Here is a 24,799-nt window from a genome sequence, read left to right as displayed (position 1 = left end):
CCACTTATTTCAAAGTTTGAAATAAGTAGTAATCTGAAAATGTGGTAATGAAAAACAATACAATACATTACAGGCACTGAAACTGAGCCTATGCAACTGTTTGCCTCCAAACCTCCTGAATTCTATAGAAATGGCATTATGAAGCTTTCACAACATTAAAAGGGTGTTATTGATTCAAAATGGAGAATATATACTTTATTAAATTAGCAAGTAATTTATCTTTTATATCCTTTCAAAACTTAATGCTAAAAATTACATTACTTTTGGGATGACCTGATATCCATCTATCTCTCCCTTCTATCTGATTCAGATGGGTTGGGTCTCTTCATAATAAGGAGGCACAGCAAAATAATGCAGGCAGCATGCCACTCCTCTGTTATCCCTATTGGAGGTATTCACGACTGTAGTTTGTGTGTGTTCACGGGGCTGGTTTGTCTGCTTGCAGGATGAAAAAACCCCAGCTAACCTGGGGGAAAAACCCTACTGCCCAAGACCAGCTAACTTGGCTAGGGATGAGGAAGATCCTTGGGTTCTTCATGTCTCCGATGGGAATCGAACCTAGGATACTCCTTCACCAGGCATATGGTTGCAAAGCACATAGCCACTAGGCTAACTGCCTGGTGACCTGATATCAGTAATATGAAATGTGGAATATTCAACTAGATATGCCGAGATGCAGAGGTATAAAATCTTTATAGTGGCTGCACTGAATATTTTGATATGATAACATCTGGATTACTGTGTTCAGATTTGGTCACTAGATTTCTTGGAGATGAGGAAATGGTGGAGAGGATCCATAGGTAGTTGAGCAAGATGATTTAGGTCAACAGAATGCTTTCTATGTGAATAGATTTTAAACTTGTAGATTACACATATTGGTTGATAGGAAGAAGAGAGGAGTTGCTAATGGGATTTTATATAATAGGCACATAGGAAATTTTTTAGTATTACTTCCAAGACCTCATTGCAGGAAGTCAAATACTCAGAGACCATAATAACTATCATATTTTGCTTTGAACATGTTCAATGCCAGAGCACTCACTACCCATTCCAGCAACACAGTCACTTGTTCACCACCTGCTGAGCAAAAAATCTCATTTTCACCTCATTTTCTGACTCTTGTACAGCCTCCAGGGATGACCTCTAGTTTTTGCATCACTCATTATCCTATGCAATAATTCCCCTGTGTCTATTTGGTAGGCTCCTTTCAATCATATCACCCATACTCCTTCTATCCACCAAGCTCTGAAGACCACATTCCCCGCCATCTGTCCTCATACTCAATTTTCCAAAGTCCTAAGACAATTTTAGTTATTTGCCTCTGCACTCTCTCTTTTCAATGTTTCCCTATCACCAGTATAGTCAGCTGACAAGATCTGTGCACAGAAATCCAAATGAAACCTAATTAGCCTACAGAGCGGAACTATCACAGCGTTATCCTTATATGCCAACGTTCTTCACATTATAGCAGTGATTTTTGGATAACCCTTGCAACTTTTGCAATGTGTTCCCTGAACTTCAGTTCTTTATCTACCAAGATGCCCAGATCCAATGTCTCAACCACCTCCTGAAGCAAAATTCCTCCAATGTAGTAAATCTCATTCCATCTTCTCTGGCTAGAAAGTGCATAGCTTTACACTTAGCAACACTGAAGTGACACCCCCCCATTCTTCAGTCAAAGCACCAACTTATTTAAATCCTTTTGTAACAACACAGCAGAATTTACTGACATTACTTTTCCTGATTTAATATCATCAGCAAACAACCGAATATTTCCTTTCATACTGTGAACTATATCATTGATATATAAATGAAACAGCAGTGGTCCCGAACAGAACCCTGTGGTGTGTCTCACTCGTTACCTTCCTTTTTTGGGACACTGCTCTCCATATACAAGTCTCTCGCTCCTATTAGTCAACCAACTTGTAACCAAACTACTGAATAACTATCCAACCTCTCATCCTATCCAATTTCAACAGTAGTTTATCATGTGGTACTCAATCAAATGCGTTAGAAAAATCCAAATATATCACAGTATAAGCATCCCCCCCCCAATCTAATATGCTACTCACCTTATTATAAAATGTATCTAAGTTACTAAAGCATGACCCCCCCCCCAACACACACACACACACACACACACACACACACACACACACACACACACCTAACAAAGCCATGCTGCTCTCTTAAAAGTCCTCCATTCTCATCAATCTGCATTTGCATTCTGTCTCTGACTCTCTAACTAGTTTCTCTTTTAATGCATGGGTACAGAGAAAAGAACAAGGGGATCACCAGAGGAAGTTCAGCAAATGTGTTAGAAAGGATGCAAAAACAATATTTTTGTTTGGTGAGTGACATGGTTTACTAGATTTAGTTGTTAGTTTTTTGATGAATAACTGTAAGTCTTAAATGAGTCTTATGGAAATGTCTAATCATTGATAATAATAATCTAGGTCTGATCAGACAGCCAAATTCCAGATGACTGGAGCAGAACTCTCAGACTGCCTACCTATATAAAAGGAAATAAAACTGAATGTAATATCTTCTGCAGTCTTTTTTTTTTTTTTTTCAGGGAATCGGTTACTGGTAAAAACTCATTATCATCATTATCAGCAGAATTTAAGACGTGCTAGCAAAATATGAGAAATATATCCACAAGGGGGGGGGTATGGAATGTTGCACGCTGCACACTGGAATATAGATAAGTGATTTTGTTTTATTAAATATTTTGCGATATTGCTTATTGTAATCAGTAAAATTTTCCTTGAGCCTCTGTAGCTCAGTCAGTATAGACTGAGCCCTTTGGTTGGAAACACCTGGGTTCAATTCCCGTCAATGATGTGAGGAGCCTTTATATGATTTCTTTCAATGAAAGATGAGCAGGGTTTTTTTTTTTCACTTGGAAACTTAGGTCTCATCTCCCTCAAAACAGGCAAACCTGCCCTGTGAACACACATTACAATCATGAATACATCCCAGTTATATGCCAGTCCCAAGCCCAGATAAAATTGGGGGATTGTGGAAAGCAATGGTGAACTATCCTGTTAAAAAAATCTCACCAGAAACACTTTGTGGGCAATGCCTACAAAGTCACCTAGGGTCGAAAATGACTGAAGGGGAAAAACCACCACCAGAATTGCACCACACTGTGCAATTGAGGGCATTTGTCCAATGAGATTTGTTATGTGTATACTATGCATATACTGAATAAACAGTGTTTTACACTGCAGCAAAATGTTCTTGTTCCAAGAGTTTAATATGAGGGATTTTGAGATGTCAGCAATGTTTCTTGACTGAGGTTCCAGAAATGCAAGATGTGTTTAAGTGGGAAAATGAAGTAATGAATATTCGTGATATATAAGGCATGAAATCGAAAGTATTGTAAAGAATATAATTGAAGAATAGTGAGCGATGGTAGACATAATATGAAAGAAGGGGTTGAAAGTGACATGAGTGATGAGGTGGCAATGAGGAGAAAGAGAAAAATAGTGTGCTTATGCAGAGTCCTTCAGAGGACAAAATGTGAGCTATGAGGGTGGTCTGAAACATTCTCGCCTCGACCATAGATGGCAACATTATCGGCATGATTTTTTTTTTCTAAAGTTGGTACATCTGTCATAAGCATCCATGTGAAATTGCAAGTCATTCTAGTTTGTAGTTTGTTTTATACAGCTGTCTGAAGCAAAAGTGTTGTCTGTATCCCTTGAAATGGATAAAACTGAGTGTTGTGTGGTTATAAAATTCTTCGTAAAAGGAGGTTTAATGCCAAAAGAAATTCATTCGAACTTCATAAAAGTTTATGGGCACTCTTCTCCTTCATTTTTGACAATTAAGAAATGGGCTGCCGAGTTTAAACATGGCTATGCCAGCCTTGAAGATGATCCACGTGAAGGATGTCCAAAAAGTGTAACAACGCCAGAAATCTTTAATCAAGTGTATGATATAATACTGGATGACTGGTGAGTCAAAGTGTGTGAAATTGCTGAACCTATAGGCATTTCAAAAGAACGTGTAGGATATATTTTACATGAAGAATTGCAAATGAAAAAGCTTTGTGCAAGATGGGTGAAGTTCTTGATCACAGCAGATCAAAAACGCACTCGCATGAAATTCTTTGAACAGTGCTTGGAGCGTTTTAACAAGAATAAAACTGATTTTGTGCTTCAATTTATTTGTATGGATGAGACTTGAATTCACCATTACACACCAGAATCCAAACAGCAGTCAAAACAGTGGACAAAGCCAGCTGTTCAGCGCCAAAGAAGACAAAGTTTGTTCTATCAGCAGGAATGGTCATGGCATCAGTGTTTTGGGATGTTAAAGGCATTTTGTTTATTAATTATCTCTTCAAAAGGATAAAACAATAACCAGGGAATATTATTCCAATCTTTTAACCAGACTAGACCAAAAAATACCTGCCCACAAAGGTGTTTTGGCAATAGGAAAATTAAGGGAGCTGCACTATGAACTGTTGGAACATCGACCGTATTCTCCGGATTTGGCTCCCTCTGACTTCTATTTCTTCCCGAAACTAAAACTCTTCGTCGTGATCAGCATTTTTCTTTGAATCAAGAGGTGATTGCAGCTATAGAGAGGGTTTTTGCAGATCTGAGAACCACTGCAGGGACAGGATAATGATGGTGGAGTTGCTTGAATAAATGTATTAGTCTTAAGGGAGATTATGTTGAAAAATAAAAATAATTTTGAATTATAATTTTTTTTTTTTTTCATTGTTAGGCCAAGTACTTTTCAGACCACCCTCGTGTGCTGCAGGGTTCTGTACTTGGGCCATAGTTATTTACATGTGTAGTGTATTAATGACACTACACATGGTCTAGTGGGTGATATCAAGTTATGGATATCACCCATATGGGCTGCATACAAGCCTAACATCAATGTGGGCATGCTAAGCATCAAGTGAAGTAGTGTGAAGTTCACCACCATTGGAAAAGTGAAAATGCTTTTCTTTGGAGTGATAAATCATGCTTCACCATCTGATAGACTGATGAAGGGATCTGAATTTTTGGTGGATGAGAGGAGAATGCTACCTGCCTGAATGTTTTATGCTAATTGTGAAGTTTGGTGGGAGTTTGGCATCATAGTCTGGGGCTGTTTTTCGTGGTTGAGGCTGAGTCCCTAATTTCCAGTGACAGGGAATCTTAATGTTGCAGATTATAATGACCTACTAGATAATTCTATGCCTCCAATTTTATGGCAATAGTTTAGCAAAGGTTCTTTCCTGTATCAATATGACAATGTCTCAGTCCACAAAGCAAAATCTGTGCAGGAATGCTTTAATAAGATGAGTTGAAGAACTTGACTGCTTCCACAGAGGCCTAACCTAAAACCCCACCAAATATCTGTGGGATGAATTGGAATGCTGACTGTGAGAAAGGCTAAATCACCTAACCTTTGTTAGGTGATTTAGCCTAACTTGACTGACCTCACTAATGCTCTTCTGGAAGAACAGAAGGGAATTATCTCAGCAACATATCAAAATTGAGTGGGAAGCCTTTGTAGAAGCCTGACAATTGCTACAGCAGAAAAGGATGGGCTAACTCTATATTAATACATTTCAGATTAAAGTGGGAGTTGAGATGAGCAGGCATCTGGATATGTTGTAATTAGGTAGTGTATTTAGGCATGAGCTAATAAAAAGGCCCTCCCTTGATGAGTCATTGGACTCCCTCAAGGAGCCATTATGATAATGAATATATCCTCTAATGCCTATTCATTTGGATATGAATAGCTACCAATACATTTTTTAAACCTCTTGGAAATGAAATAACGTTTAAAAACACTCTTCCTTGCTACCTACCATAAATTATATAATTAGTTTAATCCTTTATCCAAGTGTAAGCAAACAAAGTTTGCACCTGAAGCATCAGACTGGGGCAACTCGCAGCAAAGGTGGGCTGAGTTGTTATTATTATTATTATTACCCCAAGACCTCGTGGAGCCAAAGACTCATCTGGGAGGTCCTTTTATCACACACATCTCATCGTACCTTGTCTTAAACACACTCAAACTCCTTGCAGACACCACACTCTCAGGTAAGGCATTCCAATCATTCACAACTCTGCACAAAAAAAACCTGCCTCTCACTCCCCTACTCACTCCCTCTTTATACAGTTTCCAGGGATGACCTCTCGTTCTCCCCTGATCTCCCACTATTCTCTGGGCTGAGTTCTCATCACTTTCCTTAGTATCCTATAATGCAAAACACATCTCCTTGTGGACATGTATAATGCTATGCATTATGGGAAGGGTCACTACCCCGACCGGTTTTGACCTTTATTGAGACTTCTTCAGTGGGAGCCAGACCAAGAAGTGATATCAAGGTTGAAGCAATGCAGAAGTCATATTTCCATATGCCAGTTGCCAAAAGGTGTCATACATTATTAAATTACTCTGGATTAGAGAAAGATGTTGGAAGTTTTTTCACTTGGTTAGACTATCATCATCATCATGCATATCAAGGATTTAGGCCTAGCATGGCCTGTTCCGGCCTTAGAAGTCATCATTGAATCGTTTAAGAGGACGTCCTGGTTTTCTTTTTCCTAATGGCTTGTACTTTACACTTGTACTTTGGTTAGACTATAAATTATATAATTAGTTTAATCCTTAATCCAAGTGTAACACTTGGATAAAGGATTAAACTAATCAGTGGTGCATCCAGAAGAAGGGGGCAATGAGCCCCCCCCCCAAAGAAAAAGGAAAAAACACTAGAAAATTTTCCAAAAATCTTTTCCTAATTAATAAAATTCATTTTTTTATTTATGTTGTGTTATGTCTTCTATTTCTATACTACTTATGAATTAGCAATCATTGCAGATGCTCAGTCATAGGTCATATGGGATGCGTAGTGTGTGTGTGTTCTCAAATCGTCTACTCAACTTGCCCCCCCCCCCCAAGATTAAACCCTGAGTGCGCTACTGAAACTAATTATATAATTTATAGTCTAACCAAGGGGGAAAAACTTCCAAGATGTTACTCACCTATTTCTTCACTTGCAGTCATTGAAAGTTCAAAAAACACTCTAATAACAAAAAGAAAGTGGCGAGAAACATCTCCATGCTCCGACCAACATGACTGATCAGGATCAAAGTTTGAAGAGTCCATTTTCATTTGCTGGCTCTCGACTGTGATAATTCTTCCTGTGAAGTACAATTTTTACATTTGAGAGTATTATTAAATTGCATAGGATAAAAATGCAGTGTATGCTAAAATATTAAATTGTGTGTAAAACATAAAAATACAGAATATTAAAAAAGTTTAATTATTATATTTTTTTTGTTTGAAAATATTACTAATTTGAATCTAATATATAAATATTGTCTATTGTGTCAGTTCTTATATCAAGTGAGCTTTGTTTTAATTTGCTGAAAGCTGGCGAATATTAAAATGAGTTACTGAATTTCTAAATTCATAAAATGGTGGCTAGTAGATTTGAGAGTATTATTAAATTGCATAGGATAAAAATGCAGTGTATGCTAAAATATTAAATTGTGTGTAAAACATAAAAATACAGAATATTAAAAAAGTTTAATCATTATATTTTTTTTGTTTGAAAATATTACTAATTTGAATCTAATATATAAATATTGTCTATTGTGTCAGTTCTTATATCAAGTGAGCTTTGTTTTAATTTGCTGAAAGCTGGTGAATATTAAAATGAGTTACTGAATTTCTAAATTCATAAAATGGTGGCTAGTAGAGCAGTGCCCACTAAAATATCTCTAAAAGAAAAAAAAAAAAAAAAAAAGATGCAGAGCTCTTATGAGGAAACAAATCAATTATAGGGAGTTTGTGAGGATGGATCGTCTACTATACATCTACTGTTCTAAACAGCTTCAAGCATTCATAAGGAGGTTTTTGATGCTCCATCTCAAATGAGAGAACAGTATTCTGAAGTTAGACAGATTTGAGATTTATATAAAATGTTAGGAGTTGTGTAGTCAAAGCATAGTACTTCAAATGAAAAGGAAACCAAGTTTATTTCAAGGCTCAGGAGGTTATGGATGTGATGTGTTTATGTCAAGTTAGAAAAGTCAACTCAAGAAGAAAAAAATTGACCTCGATAGGAAACCTGAATATTAGCAAAATTAGGAGAAGGATAAAGTAAAATCTTTCTTCCAAGAAATAAGATAGGATGTGTTTTTGGAAGCACTGAAATTCAGGAGATTATACTCACCACACTGGAGGTTGTAGGCATGAGAAATACTTTTCATGCCTACAAAGATGGGTAAGACTGGCTAGTGTATCTAGTGTGTAACAAGAATTGCAGAATCCATATAAGTAATCACTAATTAACTAGTAGAGCTCCAGTGTAGAAGTTGGCTGTTAATGAGTTTCTCCATTAATTCCAAAAGAACTTAAATGAGGGCAATGGTACGATAGTCTGATAAATGACTTTTATCTCTCTTTATAGGACAAGCTGAATAAAGGTTTGCTAATGGGTGTTAATTATGAGGCACAATTGAAGGGGTACCATATGGACTAGAAGACTAATTAGTATCTTGATTACTGAGGATATTTCTGATGTTTTCCTAGCAAAAGATAAAAAGAGAAATGTAATACAATATTCATGACAGGAAATTTTCCTTGGTTGTCTTAAGAGTTGGAGAAGATGAAAATTCCAAGAAGGCAGCCTTAAAAGAGATTAGCATGGTACTGTATGAGAGAGAGAGAGAGGAGTGGAAGCATGAAAGTCTCCTGCAATAGTTTTATCATAGAAGGCTTAGCTGTCATTTGAGCAGAAGGCAAGCTTTTTACATTTGACTCTTTCAAAGTCTGATTTGGATTTTTTTTTTTCCCTACAGATGACGAGGACTGCATAGTAGGCTAAGCATATTATAGCTAAAGTTCTGACTTGAGCCATTTATCCCTTTCTTTCAGTGTAACTGGATAGCATACAGTACTCATTATATTAGACTTATGGAATCAACTACCATCCTGAGATAAATGACTTTTTTTTTAATTTAATAAAAATAATCTTCTTAATTTTAATAAGAACTCTCTCTCTCACTCTTACTCTGATTCATTTGCATTCATCATTTCCAGTCACTTAATCTCTTATTTCATGCTTCTTAACTGACCTCTGGCCATGGGAAAGATATACAAGAAGTAGAAGGTAAGATGGTGTCATTGCATAAGAGTGGTACCAGACTGCAAGTGTCAAACTATAGACCTGTTTGTATTTCATTAGTAGTTGTTAAGATCTTAGAGAAATTTGTGAGGGATCATTTACAGCACCGGGGAGATGAGGTCAATGTTATCTGTGAGATTCAACATTTATTAAGTTGCGCTATTGTTTTAGTAATATGACCGCCTTTTATAATAAAGTGACAAGAACAGTTGATGAGGGAAAGGCATATTCTGCCATTTTTGGGGCGATTTTAGAAAGGTATTTGGACAAGGTACAACATGATAAGCTCATATTTAAGTTGCAGCAGAGGAATTTAGATGTCAGGTTAGTGGACTGGATTCAGAATTGGCTATCTGATAGGTATCAGAGAGTTGTGCATGGGGGGGGGAGCAGTATCAAGGAGGCAGAAGATTACAAGTAGATTCCCACAGGGACCGGTATTGTTTAACCTTTATATCAATGACATTGTCAATGGTTTGCATGGGAGTATTCAGTTGTTTGCAGATGATGTTAACCTGCAAACAACTTAGTAAGGTGCAGCTGTGGTAGCCCTGCAAGAGGATTTGAATAAACTGGACATATGGGTAAATGAATGGGGATTTCAGTTTAATGCAGCTAAATGTAAAGTCTTGAAGTTTGGGATACATCGATGGGAGGCTGAATACTCTGCTGGAGAAACTGTGCTGAAGGAAGGGGGGGGGGGCAAGGAATCTATTGATAGAAACCTGAAAACCCCCAGAAGCTAACCCAGAGGATTGCTGCAATACTGAGAAGGATGCTGACCTCCAGAGATAAAAGAGTTGTCATTCCATTGTATACAGCCCTGATCAGACCACACTTGGACTATTGTTCTCAAATTTGGTCCCCGGGATTTGAAGGGGATAAATTAACTGTGGAAAGATTTCAGAGGCAGATAACAAATATGTATGAAGACTGTACAATGGCAGTTATGAAGACAGGCTGAGGGAATGTGGATTGCAGAGTTTGGTAGATAGAAGGAGAGGTAATATAATTAATATTTTAAAGTGTTTACAGGTAGTTAGAGGTTGACAATGGAGAGTTCTTTCATTTAGTCAAACAGGAGGAAGGAGTGAGGACAAGGGACCATCTCTGGAAGTTACGAAAGGAAGTTGTGAGCAAGAGAGTGAGGAACAGTCAGTGAGTTCAAGGAGTGGTATGATAGACTCCGTGTTTTCTAGGATGGGACCTCCACGATGAATTGTGACATCATGGAGGCCTGAATCATAATAATAATATATATACTACAGTAAAAGGAACCATAAAATACACACCACAGTGTAAGCTACATAATGTCTAATACACAGACATAATATATCAGGCTTAGTTGCCTTTTCATAATATTAAACAACTGTGATTAGTTATATGATAAGATCACTGTCATACTTGCAAGAACTCTGAACCTCTGATCCACAGAACATAATAAAAGGAACCATAATAAATACAATATATCCTAACAAACATAAGATATGTTTTTTACGAAACATTTTTGCAGTAGTAAATTTATTATTATTATTCGTGACATCTCCAAGGAGTCTGAAGACTCATTTGTCTGTAAATTTTGTGTTCTGAAGGGCCAATTTGTCTGTATGTGGGATGAAAAACCCGAGTTTCTGGGAGAAAAAACCCTGCAACCCCCTGTATGAGATCGGCTAACTCACCTTCGATTGAAAAAGTCCATATAAAGATTCCTCCCGTCATGACGAGAATCAAACTTAGGCCTTTTCTAATCGATGGGCGCAACATACCGTCGTTCTTCCAATTGCGCTACGGAGGCGATATTTGCAAGTGACTATCAATTTTCTAAAAAATAAAATTGATTAAATTACTTACCAGGTAATGGATTTGTACGAATCATATTGTTAAATCTGCTTAGAACATCTTCAAGGTTTTCAAAGGTTGGAGATCCAAAAAAGCCTTTGGCTTCTTCTATTTTATTAGGAACAAGATTAAGATATCCTATCTGCTGAGATGAACTTTCATTACTACTTGGAATTATCCATAACCTTTGAAATGAAAAAAATTATATGATACTAAGTTGCAATGAACAATTACTTAAAAACAGAATAAATGCTTTACAGTGCTTTTTTTTTTGGAGGGGGGGGGGGGGAATATGCAATAGTGCAGCATACCGGAACCTTTATTGATGATGGATGATGGATGGATATGGTACATTTAGAAATTTGTAATATTCCATCATTTTTACACATTTATCTTACATTCAAACAAACTTAGTTATTTAATGAAATTTGCATTTATTACATCTATTATTATTATTATATATATATATATATATATATATATATATATATATTTATTTATTTATTTATTTATTTAATTCAAACTTAACTTCGGTTTACAAGTCTGTTATTATAATGGCACAGTGTTTTTATGTTTTTTTTTTAATTTGCTTTAAGTATTACTACACCTGAAGAAGTCGTTTTGACGAAACATGTTGTGTGCTACATTAAATTAACTTGTTTTCTATTTTCTCAGTTTCAGTCAGTCAAAAAAAAAAAGGATGAATTTTTAAAGTATATGTATATAAATTTATATACTGACTATGACAAAGACCACTGTTGTTATGTATCCAATTCTGGATCTTAGCTCGCCTTTACGATAATCCACACACACACACACACACGCATACACACACACAATGATGTTAAAATTTTGGAGGATAATTTAAATAGACTGGCAGTATGGGCAAAGGAGAATGGATATCAGTTTAATTTGGCAAAGTGTAAGGTTTGGATTTTGGGATGAGAAGATTACCAGCTGTGTACCATATCAATAGAACTGTATTCAGTGCCATCGACGAGGTGTAGCATAGAGGCAGCCTGCCTCACAGCGCAACTTAATAAGGGCGCTCATTCAGCCATACTGCAGTAGGTGGCGTCGCTATGCTAACAATTCCTGTTAGCTTAGCAAGTGCGGAAAGAAGCTTTTTCAAGTTTAAACTGATTAAAAATTATTTGCAAACAGCAATGGCCGAAACAGATTGGTTGGTCTAGCATCTATATCAATACAGGCGGACATAGCTTATAATTTAAATTTAGAAGAGCTTATAAACAATTTTATTGTGTGATATCCCTGTAGAACAAACGTTTAATTAATATTATTATGTAATCATTTTGCATTAATGTTTCTCTTGTAATAAAAACAAAATAGCAATTGGAGATTTTTTTTATATTTTTGTCTTATAATCCATCAGAGATTTATTTAATTGTTTGCCTCAGGGCACAATCTAATCTGGCGATGGCCCTGACTGTACCAGGAAACTGATGAAGCTAGGGATTTGGAGGTGTTAGTGGATAGGGAGTTAAGGTTTAGAGGGCCCATAGCAAATGTTGCTAAAGCAACACATCGGATTACTTGTTTGCTGAAGAACACCCTGAAGAGCAGAGAAAAACTGGTTATTAAAGAGGAATAATAACCTGTTTGTCTCTGCTCATCGGAGTGGTCTTCAGTAACCAAGTAATCCAATGTATTGCTTTTTTTTTGCTATGTTCCCTCTAAACCTTGATAAGACCTCATCTTGACTACTGCACACAGATCTGGTCACCTAGGTTTCTTGGCAATGAGGAAGAGGTGGAGAGGATCCAGAGGCAAGTCACCAAGATGGTAGCAGGTCTATGGAATGAAACTTATGAGACTTACAGTAATTGGTTGACAGGTGAAAAGGGATAATATGATTGAGACATACAAATTACTGAAGGGTTTTTACAGGATTAATACAGAGGAAATTTTTCTGAGCTGGTCTGGTGGTTGAAGAACTAGGGCCATCCTTGGAAATTGAGCAAGGGTGCGAGAATTACACTTTTTTGCTTGGAGAGTGGTGAATAGTAGAATTGGCTGCCAAAATCTACTGTGTGTACTAAGACTGTGAATGAATGAGTTCAAAGCAAAGTATGACAGATATTGCATGAACGTTGGATAGTGCTTGGCATAATGTTTAGGGCTCCATGGAGTTAAACATAATAATAATAATATATTACTCAATCTCTCATTTTCCAATCTGCTATCCTGCATTAGGCCATCCCTGCCACCTTCCATCTTGATACTCTGGTTTCACTGTCCTAACACACTCAATTATTGCTCAAAAAATTGCCCAATTATTGCTTTAATCACCACTGTTGGATGGTTGACCAATAATTTGCTACCTCAGTCTTGGAGCCTCTTTTATGCAATCGAGCTATTTTCTCCTCTTTTCATTCCCTGTATCAGTTTACATTCTCACCATACTTGAGCTGATATACCATCTAATCTTGTAACTGTATTCATATGAAGGGTCAGAAATACTCTATGCATTTCCAGTTTCATCTGACTCTTTTTCCACATCAACCTTTGTCATGCTATTGCTGCAATGCCTCCATCTGGATTATACATATACCCTTGCAAAATGATCACTCAATAATTCAACTATTTCATCTGCTTCAGTTAACTCCCTATGACTGGCATTTATCAAAATTATTCTACTATAATAATCATTCTTTCTTTTACTTGCCAGATAACCAAAGAACTTTTGACTTGCACTGCTAAGTTCCTCTGGTACTCTAATTTTGCTTTCCTTATTATACTGATCACAACTTGTATGCAAAAAAAACACAAAAAACATTGATACTTGCATCTTAGAAATTTTGCAATCTTTATTTTCTTTTAGCTTCCAAGAAATTCTTATATTATTTCATCACATTAGTCTTTTTTTTGACATGATAAGATAATGACAATATGACAATCCTGGAAATATGACGATTTTGGAAAAAAATGATTTAAAAAAAAAAAAAAAAGGAGTAGCATGGCAGTTTTGGAGAAAGAAAATACTTCTCTTTGAGTTAACCATGTAATTACATTATGAAAAACAGATAAATTACTGATTAAATATTATATATATATATATATAACACATTTCTATTGTATATGCTTATCATTTGCTTATTACCATTAAAGATCAGTTGCTATATATTACATGGAATATCATAACATTTACAATTCGTAACGTAAATTTATTCTGTATATCCAATAAAGCATGGTTCATACCTCAAAGCACGAATGTACCAGGTATTTCTTTCCCCATATTCCAAATAAGTCATTTTTTCGGGATCCACATAATCTCGATTTGCTTTAAATTCTACACTTTCACAGGTTTTCACATTCCATCGTGGATGAAGTTGTAGCCATTGGTTTGCACGGTCAATAAGAGTTCTTGGAATGAAAAAAGGAGAAAAATATATAAACATGTATGTATGTATGTATATATATATATATATATATGATGCAAATATCACAAATTACTAACATTTGAATATAATGTAAACAGGTTGATTAACTGAATGCATCCAAAAGGGATGAGATGAGATGAGATGACCATTTGAGGATTTGTTAACTGAAAGTTTTGTCATTTGAAAGTTATATAATTGAGAGATTATTGTATGAGGGTGTGCTGAAAAACTGTAATCTTTTTTAATTTCTTCAAAACCTCCTCTGACATGTTTTCTTATATATCCTAAAAGAAAAAGAACAAATTATTACATTTTGATGAAACAACAAAGGGATTAAAAGGTTTTAAGATATGTTCTTTCTTGTGGCTATATCGGTTTCTTTAATATCATTTTTGTTCTAGGTGTTTATCAGAACTTTCAGCCCCCCCCACCACATATATACACATACACAAATTACATTATGAAAATGTAAAATATATATGGTGCATTACAAATATATATATATATATATATATATATGGTACATTACAAATTACATTATTGGTACAGAATTATTTTAAATAAATGAAACTGTCTAATAACAAATTAAAAGGCCAAACATCCCATTCATTACAATTTACATAAAAGTAAATAAAAGGAAGAATAATTATGGTAGGATGACTTTAATGGGAGCCTCCATAGCTCGTCGGTATAGACAAAGCCATTTGGTTGGAAAGACCTGGGTTCAATTCCCGTCCAAGACGTGAGGAACCTTTATCTGGTCTCTTTTGACTAAAGGTGAGTTAGCTGGTCTTATACAGAGATAGTGAGTTTTTTTCACCTGGAAACTCAGGTTTATTGTCCCCTAGAACAGGCAAACAGGCCCCGTGAACACATGCATCTACAGACGTAGACACACCAGAAGGCATAGGACCAATCACCTTATCCTCAAGACGGTCACAGTTGTAAAGTCCACAGCTAAGAACCTTAATGGTTCATGAAAAGCTTAAGACAAGACAAGGATGACTTTAATGAATATTGATGGTAGAAAGGCAAAGCAGAAGGAATAGTTAAAATATTGTAGTCCTTGCAAGGGCGTATCATCCAGGTGGAGTGATATTGTAGTGATGGAGATGGTTTTGAGAACAGGGGTAGCTGAACTGATATACTTAGGATATTATAAAGGCCAAATGCAAATGCTGCCAAAGTGTGGATAGAATATCAGCCCATGTGTTATGAGAAGGTGCAAGAGAATTATCAATGCTTCTGGCCAGGCTGTTTAATTTAAGTCTCAGCTCTAAAAGAATTCAAAGGGAGTTAGAAAAAAAAAAGCAAAACAGTTCCATTACATAAATGGGGCTCCAACTGCCACCCAGACTGCTTTGTAAATAATGGGAAGAGTCTCCTCCAAAAACTAGCTGATCGTTCAAATCATTATAACCTAACTCTGAGTGACCCAAAGGATCATTAACTCTTGATTATTCCTAGTAGATACACCACTCAGCAATAGGCAAAAACCACTCATCTCCAAGGGCAGGTCCACCCACTGAAGGACCCCAATCAAGGTGAAGTCACACTGCATTCATTGGAATGCAGTGATGATGATCAGTTCAGTGGGAAACCAGTTCTGTAGAAACCTCATCAGTGGGAGCTAGACCTGGGAAAAAACCAAAGTTAAATTAATGCATAAATCATATATTTACAACATACAAGTAGAAAACAGACACATCACATTATTATTAAATTTATATTCTGGATTAGAAAAAGTTGTGAAAAGTTTTTCTGCTTGGCTACCATATATATTTGACTTGACAAGAAATAATATTCTTATTTTAATCTTATATACAAGTATAAGGAGAAGCATGAAATCACAAGAAAACTTTCCACAACTTTCTCTAAGCCTAGAAAAAGAACCACAGTTTTATATGAGTTTCTCTTATAGTACAGAGAAGAGAAGAGATGGTCATCACAGGTGTTACTGAAAGCAATCATTGCCCAAGAGACTTCTTTCCAGAATGCAAAAACTGATTACTAGCGCAAACATGTACTTCACTACACTTTTGTAGACATTATTGGTTATTTTTTCATTGGGAGGGTTATTAGTAATAACGCTGATGTTCTGGTTCTTCAAGAGGATTTGAATATGCTAGAGAGGTGGACAAATGAATGGATATTTTGGTTGAATGCAACTAAATGTAAGGTTTTAAAGTTTGGGATCCACAGATTGGATACTTCATACTCACTTGGTAGGGTTATAGTGGATGAAGTGGAGGAAGCAAGGTATCTCAGGGGTGGTTGTGAATAGAATTTTGAAGCTATCAGGATATATTGGAGGGAGAAAAGGGGACATGGCAAGATGGAAGTGGGATTTATTCAGTTGCTAAGGGATATTTACATGAAACAACATGTTATAGAGAGGACAATGGGTTTGAGGGTAAAAATACCAAGCAATTTTAAACCTGGTTTTACTCCATTTCCCAAGTAAGCAAACAGACAAACAAGTCAAGTTTGTGCCTGCAAATGATGCAAGTCTAGCTGATCCTACAGGTAGTGCAAGACCAAGGCAATTCGTGGTAGAGGTGGAACAAGCTCCGATCACTAATCTTAATATTTACCCTTAATGCCAAAACACATCTCCAAGAAGGGGATGCATGATGTTTTGTATTAAAGGCAAGGGGCCACTACCCAGACTGGTTTCGACCTTTATTGAGGTCTCATCAGTGGGAGCTAGGCTAGAAATACCAAGATTTAGTAATACAGAGCTTATAAGTATTTTACCAGAATGTTGCCAAACACGTGAAGTTTTCAGTCAAGAAGGGGGAGGGGTATGTTCAACTGCAATTTTATGGTTATGTGATTATGAGAGACTGGAATCATCTTGAAACAGTGCCATGGCTTAAGAAGCTACAAGGAAAGAATGACAGTAGTGCATGGCAAGTGGTCAGAGATTGCTTGAGAGCATTATGAGTATCAGACTGCATACCCAAGGTCAGCAAGATAAACCAAACTGGAATTATGTAGATGAGTAGAGATATAAAGCAAGAGCTTCAAAAAAAAGAAAACATTGTGTGGAGGAAAGATAAAGAAAAAAGTAATCAGAATACTCATGAGCAGTACAAAGTGCAAGCGAGAAGAGTGAGTAGTATGGTGAGGAAGGCCAAATCAGACTTATGAGAGAGAATTAGCCAAACAGGCCAAAATAAACCCAAAACAGTTTTTTTCGCTATGCAGGGCCGGCCATCTCGGGGGTGCGTTGGGTGCAATGCACCCGGGCCACACGATCGAGTGGACATAGTCGGTACACATTTGCGGAAACGTATTATATTTCGAATATGTTTTTTTTTTTGTTTTCCTGTGCCAAAATCATTTGCAGGTAAGAGATTTTACAATACGTTTATTTCAAATCCTTTAATTTTTACCTTTGAAAAATATTTTAGGACCCCAAAAGGTTTTCTTGCACCCGGGCCCCTTTATAGAGAAGACCGGCCTGTTGCTATGTAGCAAGTAAGGGGGGAAAATGACTATGGTAGAATGTTCGTTTATTTTCATGGTATCGATGACAACAGAATGATAAGAAAATAATTAATATTTATTAACTTATTGCTAATATTTCACTGGTATTATATCCAACATCTTCAGAGCACAAAACGTTTGTCACAGTATGTGAAACAACAATTTGGTATAACAGTGGGACTAGTTTAAAAAATTGTAACAGACAACACAAGGAAATGAGGTCCTAATTAGGTGCTATCTATGTTGGAAAAAGAGAGAAAACAAGTATTAATTAGATCTTAAAATGACCGTCTCCTAGATTTTTGGTAAATTGATACAGCCATATTTGTTAAGGTTTGGAGTATGTTTTAAAGCTGTTGTTGATTCCAAAAACAATCTCTGACTTATCAAATGGAAGACCACTTTTGTGGTCTTCCATTTGATCCTTTGTGAAGTGGTATCCAAAGCACAGTCTGCTAGACCTGACCTGCCATAATGATAGTGCCCAATGCATTTTTTATGTTCACCAAGGCAGATGTCAACAGTTCTTCCTGTCTGTCCATACTAAGCCACGTCACAAAAACAGTGCACTTCATAAATTCCTGGATGTGATAAAGAAGAGAGTTTGTCCTTAGGTGACCAGATGAGAGTTGCCAATTGTACATAGTTTAAATATAGAGCATAGCTGATATTTATTAAGCACCCTAGTGTGCTTAATAAATATCAGCTGTGCATCAAGACAGGAGGATGTGGAGTCCCCCTCCACATCGTCCTGTCTTGAGCTGTAACCATATCCAAGTTCTTCATCCTCAAGTCCTCCTCCACCAGTTGCCTCCATCTGTTCTTCAGCTGCCTGCACTTCCTCCTCCCCTGCACAATCCATCTGCATGATCTTTCTTCCCGCATACTCATCCTCCCCTCCTCATCACATGACCAAACCATCTCAACCTTGCCTCATGTATCTTCACTCCTAAGTTCCCCTTACATAGTCATTTCTCAGATGATCCTTTCTGGTCACACTGCACATCCACCTAAGTATTCTCATCTTTGCTACCTCCATCCTATTGATGTTATTTTTCTTCAGGGCCACAGTTTTCTATAGCATACATCATAGCTGATCTTGCTACTGTCGATCAATCTAAAAGGTAGATTTAACCTTTTAGATTGATCGGCACTCTCTTATCAGATAGCACTCCAGCCATCTCTCTCCAGTTTCAGAAATATCAGCCAGTAAGTTAATAAATATTATTTTCTTATCATTCTGTGTTGTAATTAATACCATGATAATAAATTAACTGTAGCAGTATTTGTAGAAGATGCAAACAGTGGAAACTGAATGCCTATGTGAAAATGAGTAGGAGATCATTGATCAGTCTGACGGCCCTTTTCTCTACAGAATCTAGCATCTTTAAGGAGCTCTTGGGGACACCACCCCAGATATGGATGCATTATTCAATGTTCAGACATTTTTGATTTCAAGCTAAAAATGTCTGAAGCCAAATATCTAGGTATACTTCTGGACAGAAGACTAACCTTCAACCATCATATCAAGATCTTATGTGCAAAGGCATCTAAAGTCATCTCCCAGCTCTACCCCCTGATTATCATTCTGTGTTGTAATTAATACCATGACAATAAATTAACTGTAGCAGTATTTGTAGAAGATGCAAGCAGTGGAAACTGAATGCCTGTGTGAAAATCAGTCTGACGGCCCTTTTCTCTACAGAATCTAGCATCTTTAAGGAGCTCTTGGGGACACCACCCCAGATATGGATGCATTATTCAATGTTCAGACATTTTTGATTTCAAGCTAAAAATGTCTGAAGCCAAATATCTAGGTATACTTCTGGACAGAAGACTAACCTTCAACCATCATATCAAGATCTTATGTGCAAAGGCATCTAAAGTCATCTCCCAGCTCTACCCCCTGATTAACAGGAACAGCAAATTAAATACCAGAATCAAACTGCTTCTCTACCAGATGATGATTCATACCATAATTACATATACTTCTCCAGCTTAGAGCCATACCTCCAATACTAATATTCTCAAGCTGCAACAAGTGCAAAACAAATGCTTACATATGATTCTAAATGCTCCATGGTTTGTCAGAGATGTTCAACTCTGTTGGGACACAGATATCCCTATGCCTACTCCTTCCTGCAATCTCTAGCAGCAAAGTTCTTTTAAAAAATCTGCACATCCCAATCAACTGGCTGCTAACTAACAAAACGGATCTCTATAAACACAAAAGACCAAAATCCATCTTAATTTCAAGTGATGATACGTAATCTCCATGCCCTCTCAGGGCGAGCATATAGCTCATAAATTTTTCCCTTGCTGTATCCCTATCAGATAGTAGGGAGTATAAAAAGCCTCTCCTCTGGCTTCACCCTTGGAACCAGTAGCATTATGTGTTATGCACATAAGTCTTTCCACATGAATATGGTATAATGAATTTAAACACTGCTCATGGTAGGAAGGTGGGTGACCAAAAGAAATAACTGAATTGATGAGAGATCATTTTGCAAAGCTGTATCATCCAGATGGTGATTTTACAGTTGTAGATGTTATAGAGATGAATATCAACATTGAGGTAGATGAAGTGTTCAGCATAATAAAAAAATAAATGTGAACACAGCAGTGGGACTGAATGGCATATTTCAGACAGTAACACATCCTGTTAGGGTTAGGGACAAAGAGATGGCAGCACTTGTTTTCCGGTCTCTTCATCGGTGGCTGATTTTAATTAGCAATAGTCATGTCCCAGCTATTTCTGATAGGCTACTAGTGTACACTGAACTGCCCACTCAGTCTCCAAAAAGCTAGATAAAGTTAAAAGGCCTCACCTATTCCCTATAAGGGAATAAATGGCATTAGCTTATTATTATTATTAAATATCCTTTCGATATTTCGTTCATCAATTCATCTCTCTCTTTCTCTCTGGGTATATGTTTGCATGCTTTAATATTATGAAAGCATTAATATACATAATACATTAGTAGTTGGATGGCTTCAACTACTACATTAGCAGTTGAAGGACAGCTACAACATAGCTGTCCTTCAACTACTACATTAGCAGTTGAAGGACAGCTACAACATAGCTGTCCTTTATTCACTGCAAACATTTCCACACCCCATTATCACATCCAATAAGCCTCGAAGAATAATAATTACTGAAGAGGTTTGGTATTTGATATGAATATTTCATGTAATTTCAGACTCCCTAGGTGATTCACATTTCATGTGGTTCTTTCTAATTATCAACCTTTGTTCTTTATGTTCTGCAATTTTCCAAGGAAACAGAGAAGTGAGCATGACATAAACTTTATCTTCAAGGTAATCATCACAAATAGATTCATTTTAATCTTATTTTAGCTCCTACAAACAGGAAGGTACTTATGCACAGGTGCACGAGGCTCTAGCTGGAGTCCATTTAAAGGCCACACAATGAGGGAGGGCCATGGAACACTCTAGTGGCTCAGGTCCCTCCTGCCTCGAAAAAAGTGTAAGTATGGCACTACCTACAAAATAAAATTATTTTGTTGGGAATATTTCCTAGAACAATGAATGTTGGTTTCATGACACAAAATTAAGTAGTTAAGTCCTGTAATTTAATTTGTAATGTAAGGTATGTAATGTAATTTAATTCATTTTTTTTCTGTCAAATGAAGTTATTGATTATAATGATAGTTCTTAGGTATATGCTGACTCTAAGCAAGCACCTTTTCCTTCCTAGTCATTGCTAGAAAAATACTCTGAAAAACCTTTGGTAATATAGTGTCGCCTGGAGTACTCCTTTCCCAGTTTTTACAGGCTTTGTTGGGAATTAAAAACGCCTGAATGTTGCTGTCGCATTCTCAGATGTGTTGGTGATAATTCTAATATGACTCCATTCATGGAGCAAGATTTCGGGGAGCTAATGACTGCCGATATTCTTATGGAATCAAATGCTTTCTCATAGTCAATGAATCCCAAGAAGAGTGGATGGCTGTATTTGTTGGAGCACCCTATTAGTTCTTGTAGTACTGCTATGTAATCTAGGGCTGGCATGGCGAACCTATGACACGCGTGCCCGAGGTGGCACGTACGAAAATTTTGCAGGCACGTCAACGAATTACGGGTGATATCATTTTATACGCTTATAAATTATCAAAACTTTTTTTAATTGTTACAATGTGTACAAGTTAAATTTTGTTTTACACGAAAGAAACTAACCAAGAAATGAATTGCCCACCGTAGGAACAAGGCTGAAAACTATAACTGATATTAAGAACCTCTGGCTAATGGCTGAGGGGCATGATGACATGACTCATCTGATAGAAAAAAAACAACTGTGTTTCGTTGCCAAAACTTTTCCATCACTGATATAAAAACTTTTCATTATTTAAAAGCTTATTAATTATCTCAAGTGTATGATCTTTAATATTTTTAGCATACCAGCTGCAACTTTTCCAAAACACATCCCATCTAAACATATGATATTCGCTCCGCGCATCCGCCAGTAGGCAGAAATAAGCACTTGAAAAAACGTATGTCTGATTGTACTTTATTGAAAAACAAAAACCAAAAAAATTCAGAATTATTGTTTACTTTTTTGCTTATGTTAAAAATTGTGTAGTTGTATGTGGCAACTAGAATGGCAAATAAAAATATCCACGCTATCAACAAGATAGAAGGACTTTTAAGTAAAAATTCCGTCACTAATTTTTAAATTCAATCTTACATGACTTACAATATTCTTTGATTTTATCGCTCTAGTATGATTTTTTGATTATTTGAAAAGATTCTCACTATACTTAAAAGACACCAAATAATAATATGTTCCCCAAAAATTTCGGTTGGCACGCAAGAAAACTTTGCATCAAAGATTTGGCTTTTTGATAGCATGAATAACTTCCTCTCGCAGATTTTTTTTTTTTTTTTTTACTGTACCATTATAATCTTTCCCGTACAATTTTCCACAGAATTTTTCAAAATGACCGTTTTATTTTTAATATGGTCTTGAAAAATTCAGTAACTTGCCAGCAAAGGTTGGTCAATTGGTAGAGCCTCTGCTACTAATGACTCAGCAAGTTTGAGCGCGGTTAGTAGTTTGAAGGGGACCAATCGTTCGATGCTGTTGGTACACTCTCCCTCGTTGAGTCTTTGGACTCCCTGGAGGTGTCACATAATAATAATAATAATAACTCTACTGCAGATGATAGATTTCTTTATTAGGCTTAATATTTCTTCGTTTCTGCATGAGCACTTTGGTCTTTTCTGAAAGATGTTCCTAAGTTTTTAGTTTCTCTGCCTCCTATCTTTATTAATGAATTTATTGAAGAAGGATTCAACTTCTTCATCACCATCATCATAACTTTTATGATGGATGCATATAATTGGATGAGTTGTAATTGATATCTCTTGGACAGTTGGATCACTAGTTTTGCAACTCTACCTGAATAACTTTCGATCGCTACAATACTGTTCTTCAGTTTCTTATTAATAATAAATCCTTAAAAGACGGAAATTTGAACTTATAACTGAATAAGTTTATAATAATAATAATAATAATAATAATAATAATAATAATAATAATAATAATAATAATCGCCTTTTTATTCCCGTATAGGGAGTAGGCAAGGCCTTGAAACCCTGTCTAGCTTTTGGAGGCTGAGTGGGCAGTTCAATCTCCACTGGTAGCCAATCAGAGATAGCTAACCCATTTCTATCATCATCACTTATTATATGCAGCCACCTACGAAGACACCGGCAAACAAGTGTCGCCATCTATTGGTACCTAACCCTAACAGGATATGTTACTGTCTGAAATAATGTGAGTTCTGCGGTCGATTTTCTTTGAGTTTATGGAATAAAAACCCGCTTGTTCGTGCCAGAAATGACTAACTCCAGAACTGGTCGAAGAAAGGCTTAGAAAAAGTTCCTCCAGTCGGCGACGAGACTCGAATTATAAGTCTAACTTCATACAGCCAAGCGCAGAGGATACAAGTGCCACTTCCATGAGCTACGAGCCTCTGAATAAATTTATAAGCTGTAAAATTTTTGCCTAGGTATTGTAGGCATACACAATAAATATTAATGTAACACAATATAAAAATTGCAATTAAAGAATAATTTTCAAAAAGAGCCATTATAATGTTAATAGGACAAATCGATGATCAGTAAAAATCCTAATTATTTTTTTAAAAAATTACAGTAATATAATCACCAGGAATTTGCATAAAATGATGTAATAATATTTTCAATAAAGGAAATAACAGAAGGCCATTAGATCTGTTTAAGTGCAGTTGGTGGATCTACTATAGGTCTCACAATATAAGTTCTCTATAACCAATATACTTCTACGAAAAGCTGACTTTCTTCCAGAAAAAAGAGTAACTCTATGTTTAGTTGAGATAGCATGTTCTACTAGGCCAGACTGTTCCAGTTCATGGTACTGGATGTAAGATTCATGTTCTTCACGATGGATGACTGCAGATCTGCCAGCCTGTCCACAGGAGCATGGGATCTGATAGATACCCAGAAGGTTGAGTGGAGAAAGTTTGTTATTAAGCGAAGAAAGGAAGGTAGAAATCTTCCTGGCAGGACGAAAGGATACTACAATATTAAGAGGTTTTTGAACTTTAGCTGTACTTTCAGAAATCCCCCACCCTCTCTCTCTCTCTCTCTCTCTCACACACACACAGAGAGACCAAAGTTAGATAGGAAAAAAGTCTCCAAAGTTAGATAGGAAACACGGCCTCGCCTACTCCCTATAAGGGAATAAAAGGCATTAGAAGAGGATAGAGAGAGGCATTTACCAAACCAGACGGAATGGCCTAGAAACGTCGAGAATAACTATCAACGTCTCTAGACATTTCCATATCCATATCCTAAGGTGAGTACCCTTGGCCGGGATTATTTGCGGACGTTAATTTGCTGGTGTATATCTACA

At 36.5% G+C, this 24,799-nt stretch overlaps 1 protein-coding gene across 1 annotated transcript in view; it reads right to left on the bottom strand.

Annotated features, from left to right (window-relative positions):
- Window positions 1-24,799, bottom strand: part of LOC150110082 (uncharacterized) — a 176,486-nt gene that overhangs the window by 40,832 nt on the left and 110,855 nt on the right. Inside the window, exons 5-7 of the mRNA XM_090408797.1 lie at window positions 14,210-14,374; window positions 11,003-11,175; window positions 7,002-7,160 (exon numbers count right to left, since the gene is read on the bottom strand). Of these exons, the coding sequence (XP_090264923.1) occupies window positions 7,002-7,160; window positions 11,003-11,175; window positions 14,210-14,374 (497 nt within the window). The remainder of the gene's footprint in view (window positions 1-7,001; window positions 7,161-11,002; window positions 11,176-14,209; window positions 14,375-24,799) is intronic.

Source organism: Typopeltis vanoorti, chromosome 1 (genome assembly GCF_054136105.1).
Source record: "Typopeltis vanoorti isolate ZY-2024b chromosome 1, IOZ_Tvanoo_1.0, whole genome shotgun sequence".
NCBI classification, from domain to species: domain Eukaryota; kingdom Metazoa; phylum Arthropoda; class Arachnida; order Uropygi; family Thelyphonidae; genus Typopeltis; species Typopeltis vanoorti.
This window is presented reverse-complemented; position numbering and strand designations above follow the sequence as displayed.